This window comes from Protomyctophum parallelum (genome assembly GCF_964188405.1).
Source record: "Protomyctophum parallelum genome assembly, chromosome: 11".
Lineage (NCBI taxonomy): Eukaryota > Metazoa > Chordata > Actinopteri > Myctophiformes > Myctophidae > Protomyctophum > Protomyctophum parallelum.
Window position 1 is genome coordinate 21,387,763 of NC_139707.1, and position 22,676 is coordinate 21,410,438.

At 43.3% G+C, this 22,676-nt stretch overlaps 1 protein-coding gene across 1 annotated transcript in view; it reads right to left on the reverse strand.

Moving 5' to 3' along the window:
• Positions 1–2,201: 2,201 nt before the first annotated feature.
• Positions 2,202–22,676, reverse strand: part of LOC310867139 (activin receptor type-1-like) — a 28,697-nt gene continuing 8,222 nt past the window's right edge. Inside the window, exons 2-12 of the mRNA XM_083776967.1 lie at positions 13,697–13,774; positions 11,991–12,248; positions 11,236–11,511; positions 10,543–10,809; positions 8,855–9,060; positions 7,009–7,108; positions 5,871–6,017; positions 5,476–5,751; positions 4,104–4,301; positions 3,216–3,346; positions 2,202–2,853 (exon numbers count right to left, since the gene is read on the reverse strand). Of these exons, the coding sequence (XP_083633093.1) occupies positions 2,719–2,853; positions 3,216–3,346; positions 4,104–4,301; positions 5,476–5,751; positions 5,871–6,017; positions 7,009–7,108; positions 8,855–9,060; positions 10,543–10,809; positions 11,236–11,511; positions 11,991–12,248; positions 13,697–13,751 (2,049 nt within the window). The 5' untranslated portion in view covers positions 13,752–13,774 and the 3' untranslated portion in view covers positions 2,202–2,718. The remainder of the gene's footprint in view (positions 2,854–3,215; positions 3,347–4,103; positions 4,302–5,475; positions 5,752–5,870; positions 6,018–7,008; positions 7,109–8,854; positions 9,061–10,542; positions 10,810–11,235; positions 11,512–11,990; positions 12,249–13,696; positions 13,775–22,676) is intronic.

Here is a 22,676-nt window from a genome sequence, read left to right on the forward strand (position 1 = left end):
GTGCAATGCAAACTAATAGGCGAGTGTGCTCCCGGTGCGCATCTCCGAGCGCACCAGCCACCCAAAAGTAGGCCTTATATGCAACGTGAGTGACACGTCAATATCATTATAAATTGTGCACTAATGATTTGAATAATGAACTAAGCAGTGACTCAATATCTCACTGTAGTTACACAATTCATTCAAATTAGTTGTTTGAAACAGGTTTTCACAAGATGGCCATTTCTTCAAACCACTATAGCCTACTATTGAGCACACTTCAAGTAGCCTACACAAACGAAAATTAGGAAATTATGAGATTCTGAAATGTGACAAATCAAATCTTTGGTCATTGCAGCTGGAGGGCATAACAGTCTACTTGCCAGCCCATGGAGCCTCCCTCCCTCATTGTGAACCCAGACATGTTGAGTACACCAAGGTTTTATGTTAAAAATGTTGAGTAGCCTATGGGTCCCACTCCCACTCCCCAGCATTTAGAAACTGCCAGATTTTCATGCTGCTGAATCCATTCCAAGCTTTAGTTTTGCAAAAGAAACATTCCTTGGGCGAAAAACAGCCAGTCACATTTGTGACATTTTAGCCCAAGGAGTATTTTTTGACACGTCACATGCTACATAAAGCATGATGAAATTTTGACTTCTATAGGTTGTTAATGGTATGGTTATTAAATGGCATAATATAAACATATTATGCCAATTATGAAAATTACTCAACATATGAAAGTTAGCATCTGTCAGTTTCTACATGCTGGGGACCCATACTCAACATTTCTAACATAAAACTTGTGTACTCAACATGCCTGGGTTCACATTCTGGCAAGTGGACTATAACGTTAGCTGCATGTTCATTCATGATGAAGCTATTTTTGTCACATGGTCCACCCTGCCAAGAACTTAATTCAAGTAACTTTGAAAAATGTGAGTGAGCAACAATATATAAATGTGCCTTAATGGAAAATAAACTGAACCATGTTTCATGTGAAAAAATATATATTATGAGTGATAATATGCAAAACACACCCAAAAGGGTTAGTTCTGCAAGTGGCCGAAAGTGACAACAAAGACAACTCACCAAAAAGGGTAAAAGGGGTGAGTTGTCTTGTTACCGTTCTGCAGCAGTCAATAGTTGGGTTAGGATTGCAACTATAGAGGGTATGCGCATGCATACATTGAGTGACAAATTGAGTAGCGAATAGTGGCAAAGTGAGTTCAACATTTAACTATGTTTAATACAATCAGATAAGACTTTTGTCTGGATTTATGGGCTGTCAAAGGCCAGAAAGTAATTATTGGCCACTCAGTATAGGCGTTCCTGCATAACTTCCGGGTATGATGATGTCACACGCATACCATACAGGTAAAGTGCTCACTGCTGTTGAAGTCTGGGTTCAATTGCTTTAGTGCTTTTGAGAGCTCAGGTCTAGTCATTCAAATTTATAGGCAGTGGGGTTGTTATAATTCCTGCTTCTAGTCCGACTCAATTAGTTTGATATTTTCCCAATTTCTAGTGTATGTTATTGTTGACCACATTAAACCTGATAATTAAATAAATGCATTTCTATTTAATTAAAAAACATTGAAAATGGCAGATGTGTTATTTGCCCAGAAATATAATCAAATACACCATTACTCAGTCACACCCAGATTAATTTTGTATCAATGTCCGCTGAGCAGAATGTCAAAATGAATGTGCATACAGCAGTAGAAGAAAGTGGATATAGCAACACAAATGAGACAGATAAAATATATTTTTTCTATTTAATTAATAGAAATCACTAATTGATATAAAATATTAAAGAAATAAAAAAAGGCTGAAGTTTGACTTCAATTACTGTGACAATGCACTCATTAAGACAACAATGCACACGTTTCGCGTTAAGACAGTATAGCTTTACAGGCTTACTTTGTGGATGAATAGAGTTCAAAGTCCTCTAGGTAGTTTATTTGATCTTTTAGCATTTTGTCTCTGTAAAGCTGAAGAAATAAAAACGGAACAGATACATAATGCAGTGTAAAAATGCACTGTGATATACAAAATGTTTGCAGCAGGTTACGTTTTGTTAGAACATCTCCGGAAAAGAAGACCAGTAATAACTGCAGTTGTACTACTAACTAAGGTATACAGCATCAATGGAATCCAATGGAGGTCATTGTTCTGACAATATTGTAAACAGTGGTGCGTGAGATGTAGTCAAAGTAAAATATAATTTGTCATTTCCTTGCTCTGATCATGGTTTAAGAATTGTAAGACATGGAAGAAGTTGGTGAGTTGGATTGGTGAGTTTAACCCTTTCCCAAATGCATCCACCACAACGCAGACAACAAACGCAGCAAATACTAGTGCAATGAAAGAGTGATGTCAATAAATGAAATATGTTCAGACATTTTTCAAACTAAAAACAAGTCAAAATAAATCTGCAGCTCTAAACAAAAGCAAGCTTACTCAAAATGCCCGGGTAACAGTTGTTTTTTTCTTCCTTGAGGAACATTGCTATTTAAGTAGTACTTCCGTTCCTATGTCTCAAGATGAATCTCCTAATATCCAAGAAATGCCCTGTAAGCCATCTTTGGATGCCAAAACATGTCCCACCAAGTGTTTTAAAATAAATACAATGTGCCACTATAAGGGCACTGAGCGCATCCAGTCTCTCATCTTCTATGATTTCCCCCCGGAAAGGGCATCTTTAGAACGTCTGCCTCATCGCTCCGTGAGGAAGACTCAAATGTCTGTTTTAATTTTGTCCAGAGAGTTGTCAATCTTTGTCAGAGTCTTTTTGATGCGTAGAGCTGTTAACCTGGCTGATGGATTCTGATACCAGCACTCCTTCATAAGTTTAGCCATGGAGGTTAAAGTCTGGAGAAAGATGATGAGAAAAAGAAAACGACTCAATTTGATTATATTTGTATGGTTATAGCTAAGCCTAAAGAAAGATAAGAAAGGTAAAAAAAACTAAAACATTATTAACGACTTATATCTCCTTCAATGACCCTTGGGTCCCTTAGCGATCTACCCTTTCCCCTCTTCACCAAATCTCTTCAGTGAAAATAGCTGATCTACAAGCTCACAACTCCTAGATCAACCTAATGTTCTCTTGTTATGACATGCCTAGAATAGAGACGCTAGGTAAGTGGTTAATATTATGTGATTTTGATCGACAAATACTTGTTGCAATGCAATCAAGTATGAAAATGTTCTTGCATCTAGGGGGTACTGACCGGGTCTGAGAACCATCTGTTTGGGATGTTGGGCCTTTGCTGGTCCACGCATACAACCTTCTTCATATCCTCAAAGCTGGGGTCACTGGGGACAACATCATGGAAAGGAGGCTTGTAGTCTTCCACAATGCCTACATGAAGAGAAAGCAAGAAATTAGTATATACTTCTGCTGGACACATCAGCACATGTGTGGATTATGGGCATGTTATATTTGTTAACATTCTGCATGGCAAAAATAGCATCTTTGCAAATGTGTTGAGCTTTTAGATCAGCTAGTTTTGCTATTTGAAATACAACGTATATACTGGGTTTAAGTGGTTGAGCAAATCACTTCTTCAATTACAGCTTATAGTGAATAATCAGTATCTCAGAATAGATGTTGCAAAGCCATTTTTGTCATAACTTGCTCCAAGATGCCATTTGTGGAAGAGAAATGGGAATGTGAGGTTTCTGTGTCCAGTGCCAATATCTTAAGTGTTGCCGCCAGTGCAGTTTCCACTAAAAATAGCGATAAAGCCATTTAACTGCGAGAGCAGAAAGCAGGATCCATTTCAGATAAGACGCCACTGGGCTTCCCCACAGACCACAGATGGTGGGTGTGGGATGTGTCACTCATAGCCAAGTTATTTCATCAATGGCAGACAGGCTTTCAACAAGTTTAAGTGATTAGTTGGTTAATAATTTACAGCCATAACAACGTATTATTTTAACAGGCCTGGAATTTAATTCTTAGACAGCTCTTGCCAAGTGTCAATATGACTGCTTGAGTAGACGGGTCATAAATCCACAAGTATACAGTGTGTTGTGTTTAATAGATCAAGCTAAATGCAGGCAAGAGAGTGATGCGACTCTTTGGAGAAAACAAAACAATGTGAACATGTACTGACCATTGCTTACAGTCCTTCTGGCTATCTCCCATAGGACCAGGCCCAGGGCCCAGATGTCCACTCTCTTGTAGGACTCGAAGCAGTCCATCTGGATGGAATCATCCAGTACCTCAGGGGCCATGTAGCGTTTTGTCCCCACTTTAGGGTTGTTGCCCACATCCAACTCATTGGTGTCTTGGAAATGCATCACAGCCAAACCTAGAACGGAAACACAGGTTAGTTCTATTTTAACATACTGGTATTATTAACCTTGCATTCCTATTTCTTTGGCATATCTTATAACATTTGTTTGTAACACTAAGCTTATTTTTTCCAAAAACATTTGGTGTAGAAGGAAAAAAGCAGGTGGCCATGTAGACTCCTGGGGGACAGCAGGCAGTAAAATATATATATGGTTTAAGTGTTTAAAAGGACCATACAGGTTTAGCCAATATACTACAACTCTTGAAGTATATCGACATGTATTTTCCAAAAGCATGCCAGGTTTTGTCTTATTTTATAGGAAAACATTGGATTCCATTAATTTCGGTACAGTATGAAAATCAACATTTCTTGATACGGTATGTAATCCAACACAAAATATTGCACTTATTTTATCATTGCGTTTAAATGCATTTTAAAGTAGAGACATATTGATTTAAACCACACAATGATCTCTAGCCAACATGTATGTAAATATTCAGTTTAGTTGGTCAAAGTACGATGTCTAGCCAACATTTATGTAAATATTCAGTTTAGTTGGTCAAAGTACGGCAGAAGCTGTGAATAGACAATGGCAGGTATTCAGGTATTCACACTAGTATGGTCCTTTCACAATGTTAAACTTTGTGTCAATGAAAGCGAGTAGGCTTATGTTGTTCCCTCAATTTCCGAAAGCAGATGTACTGCCTTATTATCACACTGTGGACAAATTGAACTATGCCTGTGGTTTTCAGGACATCAGCACAAAGGAGAAGCAACAAAGACTGAACATCCAATAAACATGTACCCAGGTTAGAACCAGCACCTGAACTTTTTTTTTTACGTTTTCATTAGGGCAAAGAACATTGCCAGCTTGAGACAGAGAGGTCTGAGTGCTTCTTAATGTGTTTTTGTTTAAAGGCTAAGAGCTCGCTCGACTGCTAGCTATTCATGGTCTAATGTTCAATAAATAGATGAGAGGGACAGGGCTAGAACAGTAGAATGTATTGCGGATGCATTTTTCATGCAACAAACAAACACAATAACGGGCATAACAGTACATCGTATGAAAACCCTGAAGGGAGAACAGGACGCTGAACCCCATTACATTACAAAGACAGCGGAAATGTGCAACAACAGATAAAAGGCTTCCAAGTGAATTGGCTTTGTCCTGATTTATCAGCATCCTCACCCAGGTCAGCGATGCAGCACTGTCCATTCTTGTTAACAAGTATATTTTTGCTCTTGAGGTCTCGATGGGCGATAGCTGGCTTCCCCTGGGTGCCGAAGATCTCCACGTGGAGGTGTGCCAAGCCACTAGAAATTGAGAGTGCCATGCGCAGACAGCTGGCAGCGTCCACATCGCTGAGCTGAAGGTAGTCATACAGTGAGCCCATCTCATGATAGTGGGTGATCAGCCACAGCTGGGTGCTGGAGTTCCTGGAGGTCATGTCGGATGCTATGAAGCCTGAGGTAAGAGAGCATGCAGAAGCTTGAATGAGTGCTTCTCTAGAAACGAGTGCTACAAGTCCATCCACAGTGCCATGGCATAATGTATCCATACAGCATGTTACGCAGGCTACATACCAAGAATGTTCTCGTGCCTTAGCAGTACTGTGTTGTAGATCTCAGTCTCTCTGAACCAGGACTTTTCATCTCTGGAGGAGAAGATCTTCACAGCAACACTTTCTCCCTGCCACTGGCCCCTCCACACCTCTCCGTAGCGGCCCTTACCTGGCAGAGGGGAAAGCAGTGTGGTTAACTCAATGTACACATTGGTCAATATTTTCCCAGATAAAATAAAAAGGTATACATTATAATCATTAATTATTATTATGTTTACAATGCAGATATAGTTCAGAATACTTATGCTTATTCACTCAAAAAAAAGCTGTTCAGCCGATGGCTTGGCCTTTCACATTAATGACTATAAGTCAATAAGACATTGCAGCTGAATATTTGTTATTGAGAAAACACGTTTGCTTATATATTTTCTCTGGCTCTGAAAATGCTCAAGTAGACCTTACAAATCAAAATGTGTGCAATGTTGGGTTTAGGGACTTGTTGCTGGGACAGTTGCGCCAGCATCCTGGCAGGCATTCTGAGCACTCCCACAGCACACTGGCTTGTTTTGTAACCCAAATACCTATTAAAAATGTACTGCACTTATGGTTAAGTGCTGCTTGACCAGTGCTTGCAATGGAAGGGCTCAAAATAGAGCTGGACTATGACTCAATTAGTGTCACGAATGAAGACGCCATAACATAGAACAGTGATGCTCTCTTAGCGAAATCCGTTAATGTTTCATCCTACTGGCTCGGAGAATCCATCAAGGAAGCATATATATTGACTGTGTTTTGTTTTATCTCATGTATCAAGCAAGTGGGCCTCGGGTTGTAGGGCAGTATTTTCTCTGAGCTACATGCAGAGTGCTAATGAAGGATTGTGTTAGCTTGCATGAACTTTAAGAAAACACTGTGCTGGGAATTATTACAAACTAAATTGTCTCTGTAGAGCAATATTCCTCTGACAATGTACATGTTTTACTGAAGACAGACATATCTAACCGACAAACGTTAATTGTTGTTAATGTTGTTAAAACAAATGCGTTAGAAATGAGGTTTCTTGTGGTGGGTTGTCCCGTTTCATTGTCATTTAATCTGTCAGTGTCAGCTGTACTGGTTCAGTTCAGTTGCTGATGTTGAACGTTTAGTTTAGTACTCACCCACACACTCGTTGAGTGTGATCTGTCGAGCCACTGTTCTTTGAACGAGAAACGGGAGTCCTGAACCACTTCCTGAAGTACAGGAATGATCCAGCAGGTCCTGTTGAAGACAATTGGAAATAAAGAGTTTAAAAAAAATAAAGTTGTCCCAATGGAAGGCCATGCAAAAGGAATGCCACAGCCTAGATCACTGGTTTTCAAAGTGGGGCCCAGGAGCCCCCAGGGGCCCTTGAGGGCGTTCCAAGGGGTCCTCAGATAAATTAAAACATTAAAGATTTAAACACATTAAAGCCCCAATTTATATTTTGGCTATTTGAAAATAGTGAGCTTGTAGATCGGTCATTTTCAAAATCTTAATGTAAAGGAAGGGTACAAGCTGCATGAGATGTTCAAACTACTAGGGTGTGTGTGTGTGTGTGTGTGTGTGTGTGTGTGTGTGTTTGTAGTAGGGTACCCTACTGAGTAAACAACAGCAGCAGCACCCACTCCCTGGTTATTTGTTTGGGTGCTGGATACTATCTAATCCCATTGCCAGACTCAAAACAGGCTGGATGGCGTTAAGCCATTTATTTTTATCTCCACTTGGCCACCGCATCGACCCCTTGTTGACACAAGGGGGCAGTGTACAGCAGCCCTCTGTGAGATGGTCGATTACTGCTTACAAAAACAAACTGCCAAACTGGGAGGGCAGAAAAAAGAAATAAAGTCTCAGATAAACAAATGCATAATAAAACAGCTGAGAGACACTTTGGAACAGCAACACATGAATGCGAGTAGATGCCATCAAATAAATGGGTAATTTTGCTAGGTTAAATAGCCCGGTTTTGTGGGAGGGTACATCTGGGCCTGGCTATTCTGCACCAGAATCCAAGCAGACATTAGAATAGATTTATAATCAGAGCTGAATTCTGAACCCTGGGCTACACATCACACGTTTCAGTCCAATTAGCTTTTTACAGCATCACTACCTTTTCTAATAACCTTCCTCATGGTGCTGCCAAATGTATTTTTTGGACTACTGGTTGGATTTAGAAAATAACTTGAATTAGATCCAATATCAGCAACTCCTCACACTATGGCTGGGCAATTAAACAAAAATATATCGAAAACCGATATTTAGAACAGATAACCAACCAAATAATTGAGAAGGTTGTTTTGTCTTATATATGAATATTTTTTTTAAATAATCAACTAAATGTATTAGTTAACCTTGTGTTATATGTGCCACTATAAACATGGTCCTCCATGCCTTTATGTTTAGTCATTAAAGGATTGTCTGGGATTTCAGTTGCCAAGCTTGGAATAAGGTGTAGAGAAATTGACACAGTTCAGTACAAGAGTACAGTATGTCCTCAAAGACTCTTTGTAGCCCTAGCACAAAGCAACATGGGAATTACAAATGTTTATATGCTGCAGTACAAACAATTGCTCTCAAATTCAAGGGGAACAAGGAATATGTTCTACATGTATATTATTCCATGATTTAAGGGATAACAAAACAGACTGAAGTGACGCAAACGTAAATTTTTGAGGGCACGCACCACATTGCGCATTGTTTATGCTCAACTTGATTACATAGTGCCATCAGCCAATGACTGTGCTTGGTTGTCATTCAGGCTCAACGCTAACCACAGGACTCCACCCAACCACTGGAGCCGTATGAAGACCTCAGAACATAAACCACTGTGGATGAAACCCACATGTTGGGGGTTGAACTGCAGAGGAAGACTTATACCGACAGAGGATATTTCTTTTGTTTGCCAACAAAATGGCTCATACAAACACATTTATTTATTCGCAAGGGTGATCGGCAGAGCAACAACGAGTCAGCCAAACCGCTACTCACTGCCAGGGTGCTCTCTCCGACGTTGGAGGCTATGAGACCATCGATTGTTCCGTATTCAGCGTCCCGTGCCGTTAACCTCTCCATCTGGTTGTGGTGAATGCGTCTGAAAACCAGGATAGCGATGGCGGACAGCACGATGAGAACGATAATAGGAGCCACTATGACAACGGCCAGGGTCGTCACACTGTAGTTGGGCAACTCATCTTCTGTGGAGAGGGAAACCATTGTAGAGTTTAGTGGTTAAAGGAAATAAAGTTCAAGACTACACACACACACAAAAGGTGTGTAGCAGTGTCTTGACGTGCTGGTCGATGCCGTGTCAAGGACCACATCACACTAGTCAGGTGAGTCAGTGCCCGAGGTCAACCAACTCCACCTGTGCTGAGTCATAAAGACAGGTGATGATGATAATTACTGATGCTGACGCAAAACACTCCCTCCCTGTAGCTCCTCCCACCCCCACCCTACACACTCACTGAGACCAGCACACAGCAATATGGCCATCACGGACAAAACCACAGAAGGGTGGAGGTCCATAGAACACACAGGAGGCGAACACGCACCCGTGTGCACAGAATTGCACGCACGCACGCACATAAGTTCTGAGGAGAACGTTACTCTCACTCACACACACACCCACAGATGGAGCTCATCCAGGCAGCGGAGCCCAGCCTCTGGAAGTGACCACACAAACTCCAAACATTCCAGGGGGAAAGACTGGTACAGCCTCTAGCACAGACAATGCTCCCCTTTTCTCCCACCATATACTGAACCCTTTCTCCCTCTTACATAGACCTGGCAACACATTCTGGGAGCTACCCAGACTTGAACCAACAAGCCAGAGGGGATGCATTTGAGTCACACATCCCATACCATAGCAGATTTGGGTCAAATGTACAGATCTGTTGTTGCTGCTTGGAATGTCTGATGGGTGTAGCCAAATAATACAACACAATGAGTGATGGACACCATTAGTATAAAGTTCAAGAATCATAAAACAAGATTCTGTTTCCTAATACCGTTTGATGCAGGTCTGCTCCAAAAATGTACACCAGGAAGAAAGATTGCAGTCACCTATGAAATATATCCCAATGCGATATCCTGGCTTTTTGAGCCAGGCCATCTGTTTGTTAACGGGTGGAGGTGAGGGTGAGGGAGGGTGACAAAGACTTTAAATATGGTGGCCTGCCTCTTGTCTCTCCACTCCCCAAGGACTTCACCCCCTGGTCTTATGTCAGCCAGCCATGACAGCCGCAGAGGGAACAGGATGAGTGGACCATGACTAAACAATATATCCACAGCCTCCCTCTTCATTCCCATTCCCCCTACTGTCCATTCCATTTTTTCCCTATTTCCTCTGTGGTTCCCCTGGGAATGTGACCGTACATATATACCCAAAAGACTAATGTGAGCTGGCGAGGATGGACAATTTCATGGCCGAGGGCTTGTTGACTTGTTGTCCCCCTTAGTGGAGAGGATGGAATGTGCATCCTTTTTACTTAAACACAGGCAAAACCAAACCCTCAATGGCAATCCTAATTGGAATGAGGCGAAAGAGAAAAAGAAAATCCCCTTGGATGCACTAGGGCTAGGCTGATGCACACCAGACATAATGGAGCCGTGTTTCACAAATGGCATGGAAAAACAGGACAGATGGTGCATGTAATGCATTCTGGGTAGTGCAGTACCTTGGACTGGCAGCTCCACTGTGCTGTTCAAGTTACACAGGTGCCCGTGGCAGCATTCGACTATCTGGTCCCTGGAGGGCGGGGTCTTGCAGGTCATCCTGCTCTGCTCGTAGACCTTGAAGCAGCCTTTCTGGTACACCAGGGAGCCTTCGTTCATCGTCAGCGATGAGAAACATTGATGGCCCATGCAGCGGCCCCCCGTTACACACGAGCTGCCCTCGCACACACATTCATGCTCCTCCTTGGCTAGGGGCCTGGCTTCCTCCTCTGAAACATGAAAGAGGACAGAATTAAGACCTTGAGCCAGTGCTGATAAAGCCAGTCCTGTACTATTATCAATGTAAACATTCGCTTTCTGTGGGGGTTTTGAACAGGAAAAAGGAAAATTATAAAGCAATAACTCATCAATTGAAGTGTTACACTTGAAACCCGCCAAGCGTGCAAGCGTAAGTGCATGGACGCTGCTTTTCTTTTGCTCCATTTTAATGAAGCCATTCCTACTGGCAGCGCAGTTCATGTTCAGATGTTTCGGGCATAGATGTGGGGGTTGGCTTTTTAAAATTGAATGAGATGATGGGGATAAAGTTTGATGCCGAGTTGGTCCTCTATCTGTTGCGTTTACAAACAAGAAGATTGCTACTCAAATTAAAGTGACAATGGTCTGTGTAAAATGATGACTATCGGATAAATCACCTTTCCCTGTGCCTGCTTGCACAGTGACGTTCATGTTACATAGGTGGCCCTGGCAACACTTGACAACATGGGCTGATGAGGGCGGAGTGGCACATGTGCCTCTGCCTGCCTCGTCATCCCTGAGGCAGCCCTTCTGGTGGACGGCGGCCCCGTCAGTCATCGTCACGGAGGAGAAACACTGCTGACCGAGGCAGCGGTGGCCTTGCTCACACGCACGCCCCTCACACACACACTCCTGCTCTCTGAGGACCGGTCTGCCGGAAGACACTTCCACATCTGATGAAAGGAATCAAGACAGATATGAGGAAATCCATTAGCGCAATGCTATTATCATCTGAATAAATTGAATGGCATTTAGTGAGATGGAAAAAACACAGAAGATTAAAGTGTATTATTGTAGTGAGGCTCACTCAACGCTAGTTTAAACCCATCCAGGACAGGAACCCCTTTGCGGTTCTTGTTACTATGTACAGTACATTTGCAGCATGAAATTCTTGCAATTTTTGAATAAATATTTGACGTTTTTCAGAAAACTTAGGTAGGTTTTTAGGGCGTTTTAGTCCTAAATGAGTTAAAAGGATTGAAAAGGACATGGGAAGGTAGCACCTCCCCCAGCTTGTTCCTATATACTTAACTAAGAATGATATAACAAACTTCATATCGTGAATTTCTTTTCCCCTACATGGATACATCACTTTGAAACTATTTCTTTCATATAATAACATGTGGTATTGACTGTCCGACCAACAGCTCACCTCTTCCTAGTGGCTGCACAGTGATGTTTATGTTACACAGGTCGCCATGGCAGCACTCAATCACCAGCTCAGGGGCTGGGGGGCCTCCGCAGCTCACAGAGTCCTTGCCTCCGTTACCCACAATGCAGCCTTTCTGCTGAACCTGTGTGCCGTTCAGGATTGCAAGGGCGGAGAAGCACTGCTGGCCGGAACATCGTTCCCTGTTTCTGCAAGTCGGACCTTCACATATGCAGTCGTAGCTCCCTGCACCCTCCTTATCTAAAAGAAAAACAAACAGGAATGAAGCTGTCAGAATATACAATCACAGATGGATCATCATCGAAACACTTTGATCTCACACATGGCCGTTCATGGAACGAATATGATTATACAGTATACCTCAAAGTTATCGAAATGCCCCCGTCAGGGAAAAACAACAAGACCATTTGCAGATTATTGTAACTCCATTAAACAATGTGAAAACATAACTTCTTGCCATGTTCTGAATGTGCAATGCGCCACTGCAGTTATAAAAAATAAAAATCACACTCATGTGAAGTTGGGGCGCTCTTATCATGTTTAGTTTATTTTGACGGGACAAGCATATTCATAAACATTACAACCAACAGCAACGTAACTGTAACGACATTTATGACATCCTTGAGGGAGTTGCACGGTGTCCCCAGCAAAATGATAGATAGTTTAGGAACCAAATAGCCCAAATGGACGCTTATGGGACTGTGACTCAGAGGGCTGTATTTTGCGTGTCTTAAGAACCAGGTCTTATTACTTAACTTAAGACCTGGAGGCGTGGCCAATGCCATTTGGCTATTCTGAGTTGCCAAAGAGCATTGACCTCCAGCTCTTAAGTTAAGTAATAAGACCTGGTACTTAAAGGACAACTTTATTTTTTTACAAAATGTTATAGCGATTTATTATTTACTATAGTCCTACTAGACCCCAAGAAATTACATCTGGCCACAAAAGATCACAGGATTTATTGAATGTGTCAAACTGACATATTGAGCCTATGACACAGCGCTGTATTTTGCGTGTCTTAAGTACCAGGTATTCGTTACCTTTTTTTTCTTTTTTTTTAAGATATTTTTTTTGCGGCTTACGCCTTTTATTGATTTTTGAAGGGACAGACAGTAGGCTGACAGGAAACGGGAGAGAGATGGGGGGATGACATGCAGTAAAGGCCGTGTCGGGTCCGGGAGTCGAACCCGCGGCACACTGCGACTGGATTACCAGTCCGGTGCCCAGACCGTTACGCTACGGCCTGGGCCAGGTATTCCCTACCTTGAGTAAACTAAAGACCTGGAGGCGTGATCAATGCCATTTGGCTATTCAGAGTGGCCAAAGAGCATTGATCACGCCTCCAGGTCTTTAGTTTACTCAAGTTAGGGAATAAGACCTGGTACTTAAGACACGCAAAATACAGCCCAGTGTGGCTCCCCCCCAGTAGGCTACCTTCACATTCAGTAGATCCTGTGATCTTCTGTGGCCAGATGTAATTTCCTGGCCACAGAAGGGGGATTTATTCATATACACATACAGTAGCTGGGATGATGGCTCTGCAGTGCATGTGTAGTGTAGTTACAGACTGCCAAAACAGTCTGCCAGTGACAGACAATCAAAATGCCCAAATCTCTCTCGTCCGAGACACAAAAATTCGCCATTGTGGCTAAGCTGGAATAAATAAAGACCTGTGAAGAGTAGCTTACCATCTGCACTGGTGTACGGCAGGAAGACCAGGGTGATGAAGACCAGAAGAAACATGTCCTTGTTTCTTTATTGCAGACCTGGAAGAGAGGTGCATCACTGACATTACTACTGTGATGAGAACTGTTGCACACAAAATAATCTGTTTATTTTACATGGTAAGCTAAGCAGAGAGGAGAGCATGTTCTCTGCCTTACATCTGAAATTTTACATTTAGCAGCAACTTCTACAGTAAACACACAAGAGGCATGCCTTTGGGACGGCATGTAGTGAGGAAAGTATAGTGTGGGATGTCGCATGACAGCGGGCCGTCAGAGCGCCACCCCACCGAGAGTCAGTGGAGCGTCAGAGGCGGAGCACAGCTCGGAAGACAGCGACCCGCCCTGGGTCACGTGATTGACCACAAGTACCTGCCCGTCTTCCTCCTCAAACTAATTACGCAACAGACGCGCTGCGCGCGTAAGGTTTGAAAGGCAGGAAACAGAGGAACGCTCCGCCTCATTCTCCACTGACTCACAGAGGGAGCACTGACGTGGCAATCTGGCGGTAGGTCTCCACACACACACACACACACACACACACACACACACACACATCCCCTCACTGTTGCCACTGGTTCAGACGCTGTGCTAAACCTATGTCTCATTACACAGGCAACCCCGGGATGGAGGAATCCTGAAGAGGAACCCAGATATCACTCCTGAAGGAATAGGAGGAAAACTATAGACTGTTATACCCTGACATAGGAAGAATATAAGTTAACCAGCTGTGTGTGTGCGCTGGATTTTCAGTTGCCTTTGAACTTGAACCGAACATTGAACTTGAACCGAACTAAATCCTCAATAAATGCCCGAGTAGGCAAAACTTGCTGTGTCTCCTGCCTATCGTTGTCCAGTGGAGCCCACAATAGACAGAAAGAATCATTACGGGAGAGAGGTCAGACATCAGCTGGATGTACTGTCGATCTAAGGGCATTAGACAGAGACATTTCACAGAGCGACCTTTGCTCCCCCCAGCCCCCCCAAAAGAAAAAGTCAACACGAAGTTTAAAATGCTCAAGCAAAGTGGGTCTCATGCCTTCCTGTTGTCCTGGCAACAAGGCATTGAGTGGCAAGCAATGGGGTGACTGCCGCTCTCCTATTGGCGGACTGCATATGAGTTTTCCTGTGTGTATGTGTGTGTGTGTGTGTGTGTTAGAGTTAGAGAAAGAGGGACAGGCTGCTTGGCAGTGAGGGGAGTGGAGCAGACAGACACGAGGGGAGATGAGAAGGAGGCGGAGGAGGAAGACAGACCAGGGGGAGCGCAGCAGGGTGGGCGCCCAAATGCTACCGTTTAGAGACCAGGAGTCTGATCTGTCAATATTTAATGCATCTGCAGGCATGTCCTCCTGAAACCTCCTCGTGATTTTGGGAAGACCGCTGGGTTCGATGAACACAGAAGAACTCACATTGGACAGATAAAAAAAACACACACAATCCAACTAAAAATTAAATCACCCCTTTTTTTTTAACGGTGTGATTTTTGCGGAGGCTTAATCACCCCCAACATGCCCCTCTTTATGACATGCTAAGTACTGGCTGTGTGTGTTTGTGTCTGTGTGTGTGTGTGTGTGTGTCTGTATACACGCACGCCACTGATAAATATCCAAATGGTTGTTTTTCTTCCCCTGAGCCTTTGTGCCCGTCTCCCAGACATAAATGATTAAGCACGTAATGGTAGCATTAGCCCGACGGCGGCGTCTGTACGGGTCGCTCACACACAGACCACATGCTGCTCCTTTAATCAGAGCACAAAACAGAGGCTGCCACACAGAGATAATCAGGAGAGGGTTTTTTTTTCTTCGTTTGGGGGTTGGCGGGTGGGGGGGGGAGGAGGAGGCTGAAGTGAGGACACGGGTAGCAGTGAAGGGACAGTCGAAGGTAGAGCCAGGGGGCAAACGGAGGGCAGCGGGGCAGAGATAATGGGACCAGTGTGGAGGGAATGTGGGCACAGACATGGGAGAGCAGAGAAGTGGCAGTGGTGCTGAGCTAAAGTAGGAACAGAGTAGTGGGACATGAGGGTGTCCGCTATCACTCTGTGTGCCCATTGGGGGGGGGGGGGGGGGGGGGGGGGGGTTGGCACTGCTGTGCATTGACAGGACCGCCTGGCTGGGTCAGGGTAGGGTGCAGCCAGAGGGCAGATGAAATTGGGACAGAGGGAAGGCACGACAATGGGACAGTGTCAGACTTGGCGTCTTCATCAACCTTGATTTGAACCTTGCGGATGCACACTAGTGGATGAACTAGTGGGGGAATTACAAGGTGTATAATATCCTCCGTCTCTCCTTGTTGAGAGATACATAACTCGCCTTAGTTAACAAACCACAGCACATCACAAGGCTCCACTTAAAAAGGGATATTTCGGTTTTCAGGGAATGTTACTATCGTTTCCTGACTTGCCCTAAGTTTACAACCAGATTTTTGATATAGGATTGCTGCCGTTAATCTACTTCAATTAATCAAGTATTGGATTCTTCATTCACCGTAAAGGAAGGTTAATGAAAATTCTCCTCATGTCCTCATCACGTGGTGAGTAAATAATAGGAATTAAAATTCGGGGTGAACTACTACTCTGTCCCCCTCTGTCTCATTTCCACTCTCCCTCGCCTTCATTAAATTGCAAGTTATCAGATGCACTTTTTTGCCTTTTAAGAGACCAATTCAAGGCTGCTCCAATGCATGACCTAGGATTTTGCATTGAAGCCTGAACGACAAAGACTATTTGGCTCTTCTTGACTACAAAAGGGTAAAACCTTCCCCAACCTGAAACATTCCAAACCCCATAAAGTTCTGTAATTGTTTACATTTTATGTATGTCCTGCAATGTTGTACGTTAATATACAGAAACATATCCACACAATCTGTAAGTTTTATTTAGTAGTCCGGCAGCCATCAGGCTTCGTTTATTAAAAGTGCAACATTTGGTACAGTATATAGTCTTTTTTATTGGCCTATGATAGTCTATATACATACATTCATGAATCCACTTGCTGACCGGCTATCGTTATTGAGCAATTATCTTTATAGGGGTTTATATGTGACCCTACCATTAACATCCTATATAAGGCAAAAATGTTCAAACTTTCCTTATGCTTTAAGCATGTGGCATGTCAAACTAGGGGGTTTTCATGATTCTGAATCCATTCCAAGCATTAGTTTTGCACAAAATACACTCATTGGGCTAAAAACGGCCATAGCCGTCATGACAAATGTGACGAGGTTTGCACATTTGGGCAAGTGGCTATGGCCACTTTTAGCCGAAGGAGTGGTTTTGTGCAGAACTAATGCTTGGAATGGATTCAGAATCATGAAAAACCCCTAGTTTGTCACATGCTACAAAAAGCAAAATGAAAAATGTCATCTTGCCTTACGTTATTGGTAGGGTCACATATAAACCCCTATAAAAAAACTTGCTCAATAGTGACAGCCAGTCAGCAAGTGGATTCATGAACGTGTATAGACAATATTTTAGGCCAATAAAAGACTATACCAAAAAAATTCCACATTTGTATTGTATTGTTTTCGCAGGTTTGCGCACTTTTTAAATGGCAGTGTTGTGTTGCTCGAGCAGTGTCGTTCACCGTAGCTTGACATTCCAGAGCAACAGTACTGCTTGCTCTTCCCACGGGTTGCCAGAACTCAGGTTAGAAATGACGTTCCGAGAACCTTATCCGAAACCAAGCTATGGCAAATCCAGAAGTTGTGAAATACAGTATGTTACATGGAAAGGCACGTGTTACTTAGGAAAAAAAGGCAACTATTGCGAAGGTACTATGCTGCCAGCCAGGTGCGAGTCTGACAGGTTTGCTTGGGGGATACATAGTCAGAATGCATAGCAAGTCCTGATGTAAGAAACTTCTAATAGGATCCTGTTGAAAGAGGGAACAACAGAGAGGGAGGGGGGCCAGCATCTGCAGAACCGATTGAGATCTGAGTAGACAACTTTTTGGAGCTCTCCGTCTGCACGTGTGTGTGTGTGTGTGTCCCTCTATCCCAGCAGATTGAATTCTCTGGCAGTGTTCACAGAACTGACATCCAGCCAAGGGTGTGCTCTCAAGACTCTCATCCCCCATAAACCCTCCTCTTGCCTCATGCAATCCAGCGTATGCAACGTTAGGAAATTAAATCGCTAGTATTCGCTACATCTAATGCAAAACTATGTATTTTGCATGGCATTGTAGTTGGCCTCACGTTCTTCACAATATTCTATAACTTTCATTGCATATGTTTTACTTAAACATATACATTGGTAATTGACTATGACTAAGACCTGTGCTAACTTCGACCTCCATCAGATTGAAGGGCTCAGGAGGTGCAGCAGCCGCCTGGGAAATCAAACGGTTCAATCCCCAGCTCAGCTCCTCCTGGCCTAATGTGAAGTGTCCTTGACCAAGACACTTAGTTAACCCCTTGCGTCCTCCGCCATTGGTGTATGAAAATGTATGTCAATTGGTGAATGCAAACCACACTGTAAAGCACTTTGCATAAAAAAGGTACTAATAAGCACCATTTACAATTTCATTGACATTTATATCTGGTTTTCTTCACCAGTCCCATTTATCCATTTCCGGTTTGCCCTCCTCCATCTCTACCTCAAGGTCGGGCAGGCGGTTCGTGTTAATTGCCATTTTCTGAGCATTTACAGCCAATATTTTGTATCATGGCAACATTGTAGGTGGAGCTGAAGCAGAGAAAAGAGCAAAAATCCAGATCACACTACTCTCTGCATAAGAAGAGAACGGAGATGGGTGGAGTTTGGCAGAGACAAGGCTCTGGCTCAATGTGGTTCTCGTCTCATTTCCAAAGTCTCAGTCAGCAAACAAAAAAGTAGCCAAAGACTTGACTCCGTAGAAAAGAGTGGAAATAAACCTGGCCACATGTACAGTATCTCATGGTACATGTCTCTTGAGCCAGAAATTTGCATAGCTTTGGAAGTTAATCACTTAAGTCTTAAACCCTATATACACTTTGTCGTGCAACGAATAGCAAATATATCTACAAGCTCTGCATTGTGCACTTGTAGATTGGCTATGCAGCTATGTGATCCCACAGTGAGTGTTAAGGGACTTTCATAGTCAATTAAAGTAGCAACTAGCACTTTACCAGTTGTAAGTTCTAAGTAAATTAACCGATTTTCCTGCATGTTTCCACTAGTGATCCCACTCCAGAGGGCAATCTTGATACAGCTCTTTAAGAATTTGAAAAGCGACACTCATATGGGAATGACTCAACACTCTCCTCGATACAATGTTTGCACCTGAAGTCACTATTTAGTCACGATTAGATGTAATGAGTCAAAAACACGTGTCGACTGACGATTAACATTTCACGCCACATTACGTTTCATGCATTTCACGGAGAACACAAGGGGAGGTTAATGCAATTCCTCATAGAAAGGACGTGTCCTTCACTTTCCCTTTTCTCCTTTATACAGTGTTTTGTACCAGTATTTGCGGATGACACGCATAATTTTTTAATGCTATGTTGATGAATTGAATACATTCGACCACAATGGAAACACCTCCCCAGGACTTTTTGTTGCGTTATCCTTTTAGCCTTAATTGTTTACATTTCTAACTAAAGTATTCAATCAATCAAAAAACAGTCAAGGTGGATTGCTTTAAGGCCAATCATTTTGGGTTGTTTCTGAATTTAGGTCAGAAAGGAAGAGTGACAAACCACTATTTTGTCTGGTGGGTGGGAGGGAGGGAGGCTGGAAGCCCTGCAGGAGCTGCTGAGTCATCATCATGCTGGTAGGGAGGCAGACGAGAGGTGGAATCTGTGTCTGAGCTGGCAGGCTGGCACAGTTACCATGGCACAAATAGCTCTGTGTGCATCAAGGAGAACTGCGACGACTCTGCGGGAGGACAGGGTAAGAAACAGGGCAGAGACCGGGGGCGACGCCAAGCCAAGCTTGCGCTCGTGTCCCTGTCGTCTCCGACCCAGACAGGAAAAGTGCTAGCGCGCCATCAGGGACACGCAGATGGTTTGCTCCTACGTGGATGTGGGTGTTAATACAGAGCTGAGGGCAAAGCTTGTCCTCACTGCAGCAAGGCAACCCACACTGTTCACACTGACTGCAGCTCAGCAGATGAACACGTGTTCCCCTACATGTAAAATAAAAAGGCTTCTCTGCCCACAGTCAAACACAAAACACAGGGTGAGAAAAATAAATCCATGTTTTTAAGTAGGGTTATAAATAATAGAACAAAGAGAGTCCCTGCGATCTTATTGAAGACAAAGGTTGTGGCTATTTAAACAGAGTTGAGAGGTTGGCAGGACACAACCGTTGTGGAGAAAGAAAAAAATCATCTGCATTCCGAGACGTCATTTCTTTTTTTGGGAGTGTGGGAGCCTGGGAGGTGAACTTCAAGAAAACAAACAAGCACTCCTTTTTCAATCCGACTGGTTTTTCAATCATACTGTAAAATATATATACTGCAATATATATATATATATATATTTATACATAGTGATAGGGTCGTCTTCACATAAAGTAGATTGGTCTGTGCTTTTTTTTTTAAGTTTAATTTGCATATTCATACAGATGTACTACCATTTACTTTACATGTGTCATCATTGCAAACACATAAGTGGGGAACGAAACATAAAGAGTTGAAAGAATCTAGGCCTGAGACCTCCGCTATTAATCAAGGCATGCTAGGCAGCTAGCTAACTAAACAGCTGGGAGAGCTGCCATAATTGCACCAACTCTATGCATTTGGAAGAAACGCTCATTTAACTGATGGAAAGCCTCCTCCCTGGCCAAGGGCCTCATCAAATAGGAGATTAAAGAGATGGAGTGAAAAGCCCCCTGCACAGCCCTGTGCCCCCCTAGCAGACCCTGTGGAATCTACAGTCCCATCAGGTCTAGCCAAGTCCCATCTCACAGCTCTTCATTCAGCAGCCGCCTCCCCTCACAATGTGAGGAATGTAATCAAATGCAAATGCCTCCATCTTCATGTAAACTCTCACTCATACGTGTTTGTGCACGTCCGTCTGTCCCTCCTCCCCTCCCCCTCTCTTCAGATACTTTCTACAAGGATCCAGCATGGAAGGTTTTGTTCCAGATACAGGGTCATTTCACAGCACACACACACCACACACACCACACACACACCACACACACACACACTCCCCAGTTCCCCACCCCTGACCCCTAGACAGGGGGTACCACCACCACCCTGGTATACACTGGATTGCTGACAGGTCAATCCCATACAATTGTGTAAAGTTTGATTTCCTTTTAGAACATCATACCTCTGGCAATTTTGCATAGTAGTAGTAAGTAAGTAAAGCATGCCATGATGCATGACACAGGCAGGTACTATTTGAAGAGTGATACAAGGTGTATAAGACGTATAAAGGTCCTTTCAAACGGGCAGCGATGAACCCAGACATTGTCTCCTGGATCAACGACAGGTCTCCTCCAGGTCTGCTCAAGAGGGGCGCAACAACGCAAGCGTAAAAAAAACAGAATCCAGGTCTGGTGAGTCACGGGCGTGTGCATGTAACAAATTCACGGGACCGCGTTAATGTAAATACACTTTCGATGTTGCCCCTCGACTTCTCTGCGCGTAGTCGCGTACAGAAAAAGAAACGCAGGTCTCATTGAAAATGAACTATAGGCGTGTTAAATCGCTTCCCGTTTGAAAGGTCCTTAAGACCGCACTCTAGTATAAAAAACAGAAACACAAACACAATTACCCAACCCATTGTAAAATAGCTGATTTACAAGCTCACAATGCGCAGAGGCCTGTGATGCCTGGAGAACAGAGTGTGGAGGGGTGTTTTCTTTTTTTTTTACTGCTAGGTGTGTTTTGTTTGTTTTTTCTTGTCTTTTTCTTTTGTGTAAGTCATGTGGATTTTGTATGCTTTATTTAAAATCATTAAAAGACTTTGATGACACAAAAAAAAAACAACGACTGATGTAAACTACATCCCCATTGGTCACCATGGGACTCAGACATTCATTGTCAGACTACCATCAAAATACTTGAAACCGCCAATTCAAACACCGTCTTTGTGACCTTCAGCCATGTTTGCAGACAGATGAATGCACAAACACTGCTCCTCCAAAACGACCCTCTCGCAAAGTTCACCGTGCTGGAACGACACAGTTCTCTAAAGAGCACCTTGATTTGTATCACAGTAGACCCTTTTACCACATTTTTACCCCCTCCTGTGTGGATTAGTCAAGCAGACAGATTGGTCCGAGAGACGGGGGATTTTAGGTTTAGGCATTTGCCTAATTGAGAGTTATGGAGACTGTAGACAGCTGCAATTTGCAAGCAAGGAATCAAACCAATAACACTCACAGCTGTGCTGACAGATTCAGCTGCGGCGCTCTGAATCCGTCTTGAGAGATTGCTCTCCCAGTGGCCCCCAAATGTCAACCAAGCCAATCCTAGTATCCTACCACCAATGTCTTAACCACATGAACCCTCACGTCCCAATTCTGGACATGTCAGACGTGTAAAATTTACATGGACACCCACAACTGCCACCATAGACTCTTGTTCTATTTCCAGCTGAAATATGTCCGTTTCTGCGAGTTTTGTTTTAAAGCTGTTTTACTGTATAAAACATACCAGTGTAAGTGGATAAGATATCACAATCATATGATTAACACCCCCAAAGCCCAGGGGTATTTAGGACCATTAAATCAGGGCACCCAGCGATTGGCAGCTTCAGGACCTATTTCAAGGTGGCATGGCGCCATCTTGGAAGTAACTAGAAGTGGATAGATGTAGCCAAAACACCCCCGAGGGGATCGACAACAACGGGAGCTATGATTACTTCTAACGCGACAAGCGACGGGACCGCAATGGGTCGTCAAAAACAGAATTGGAAGCATTCATTTAGAAGATCAAGAGTTATTCACGATTTCACGTTTTAACAAAATTACATCGAATGTTGCTCAATAGCATGTAGACTGGTGCTC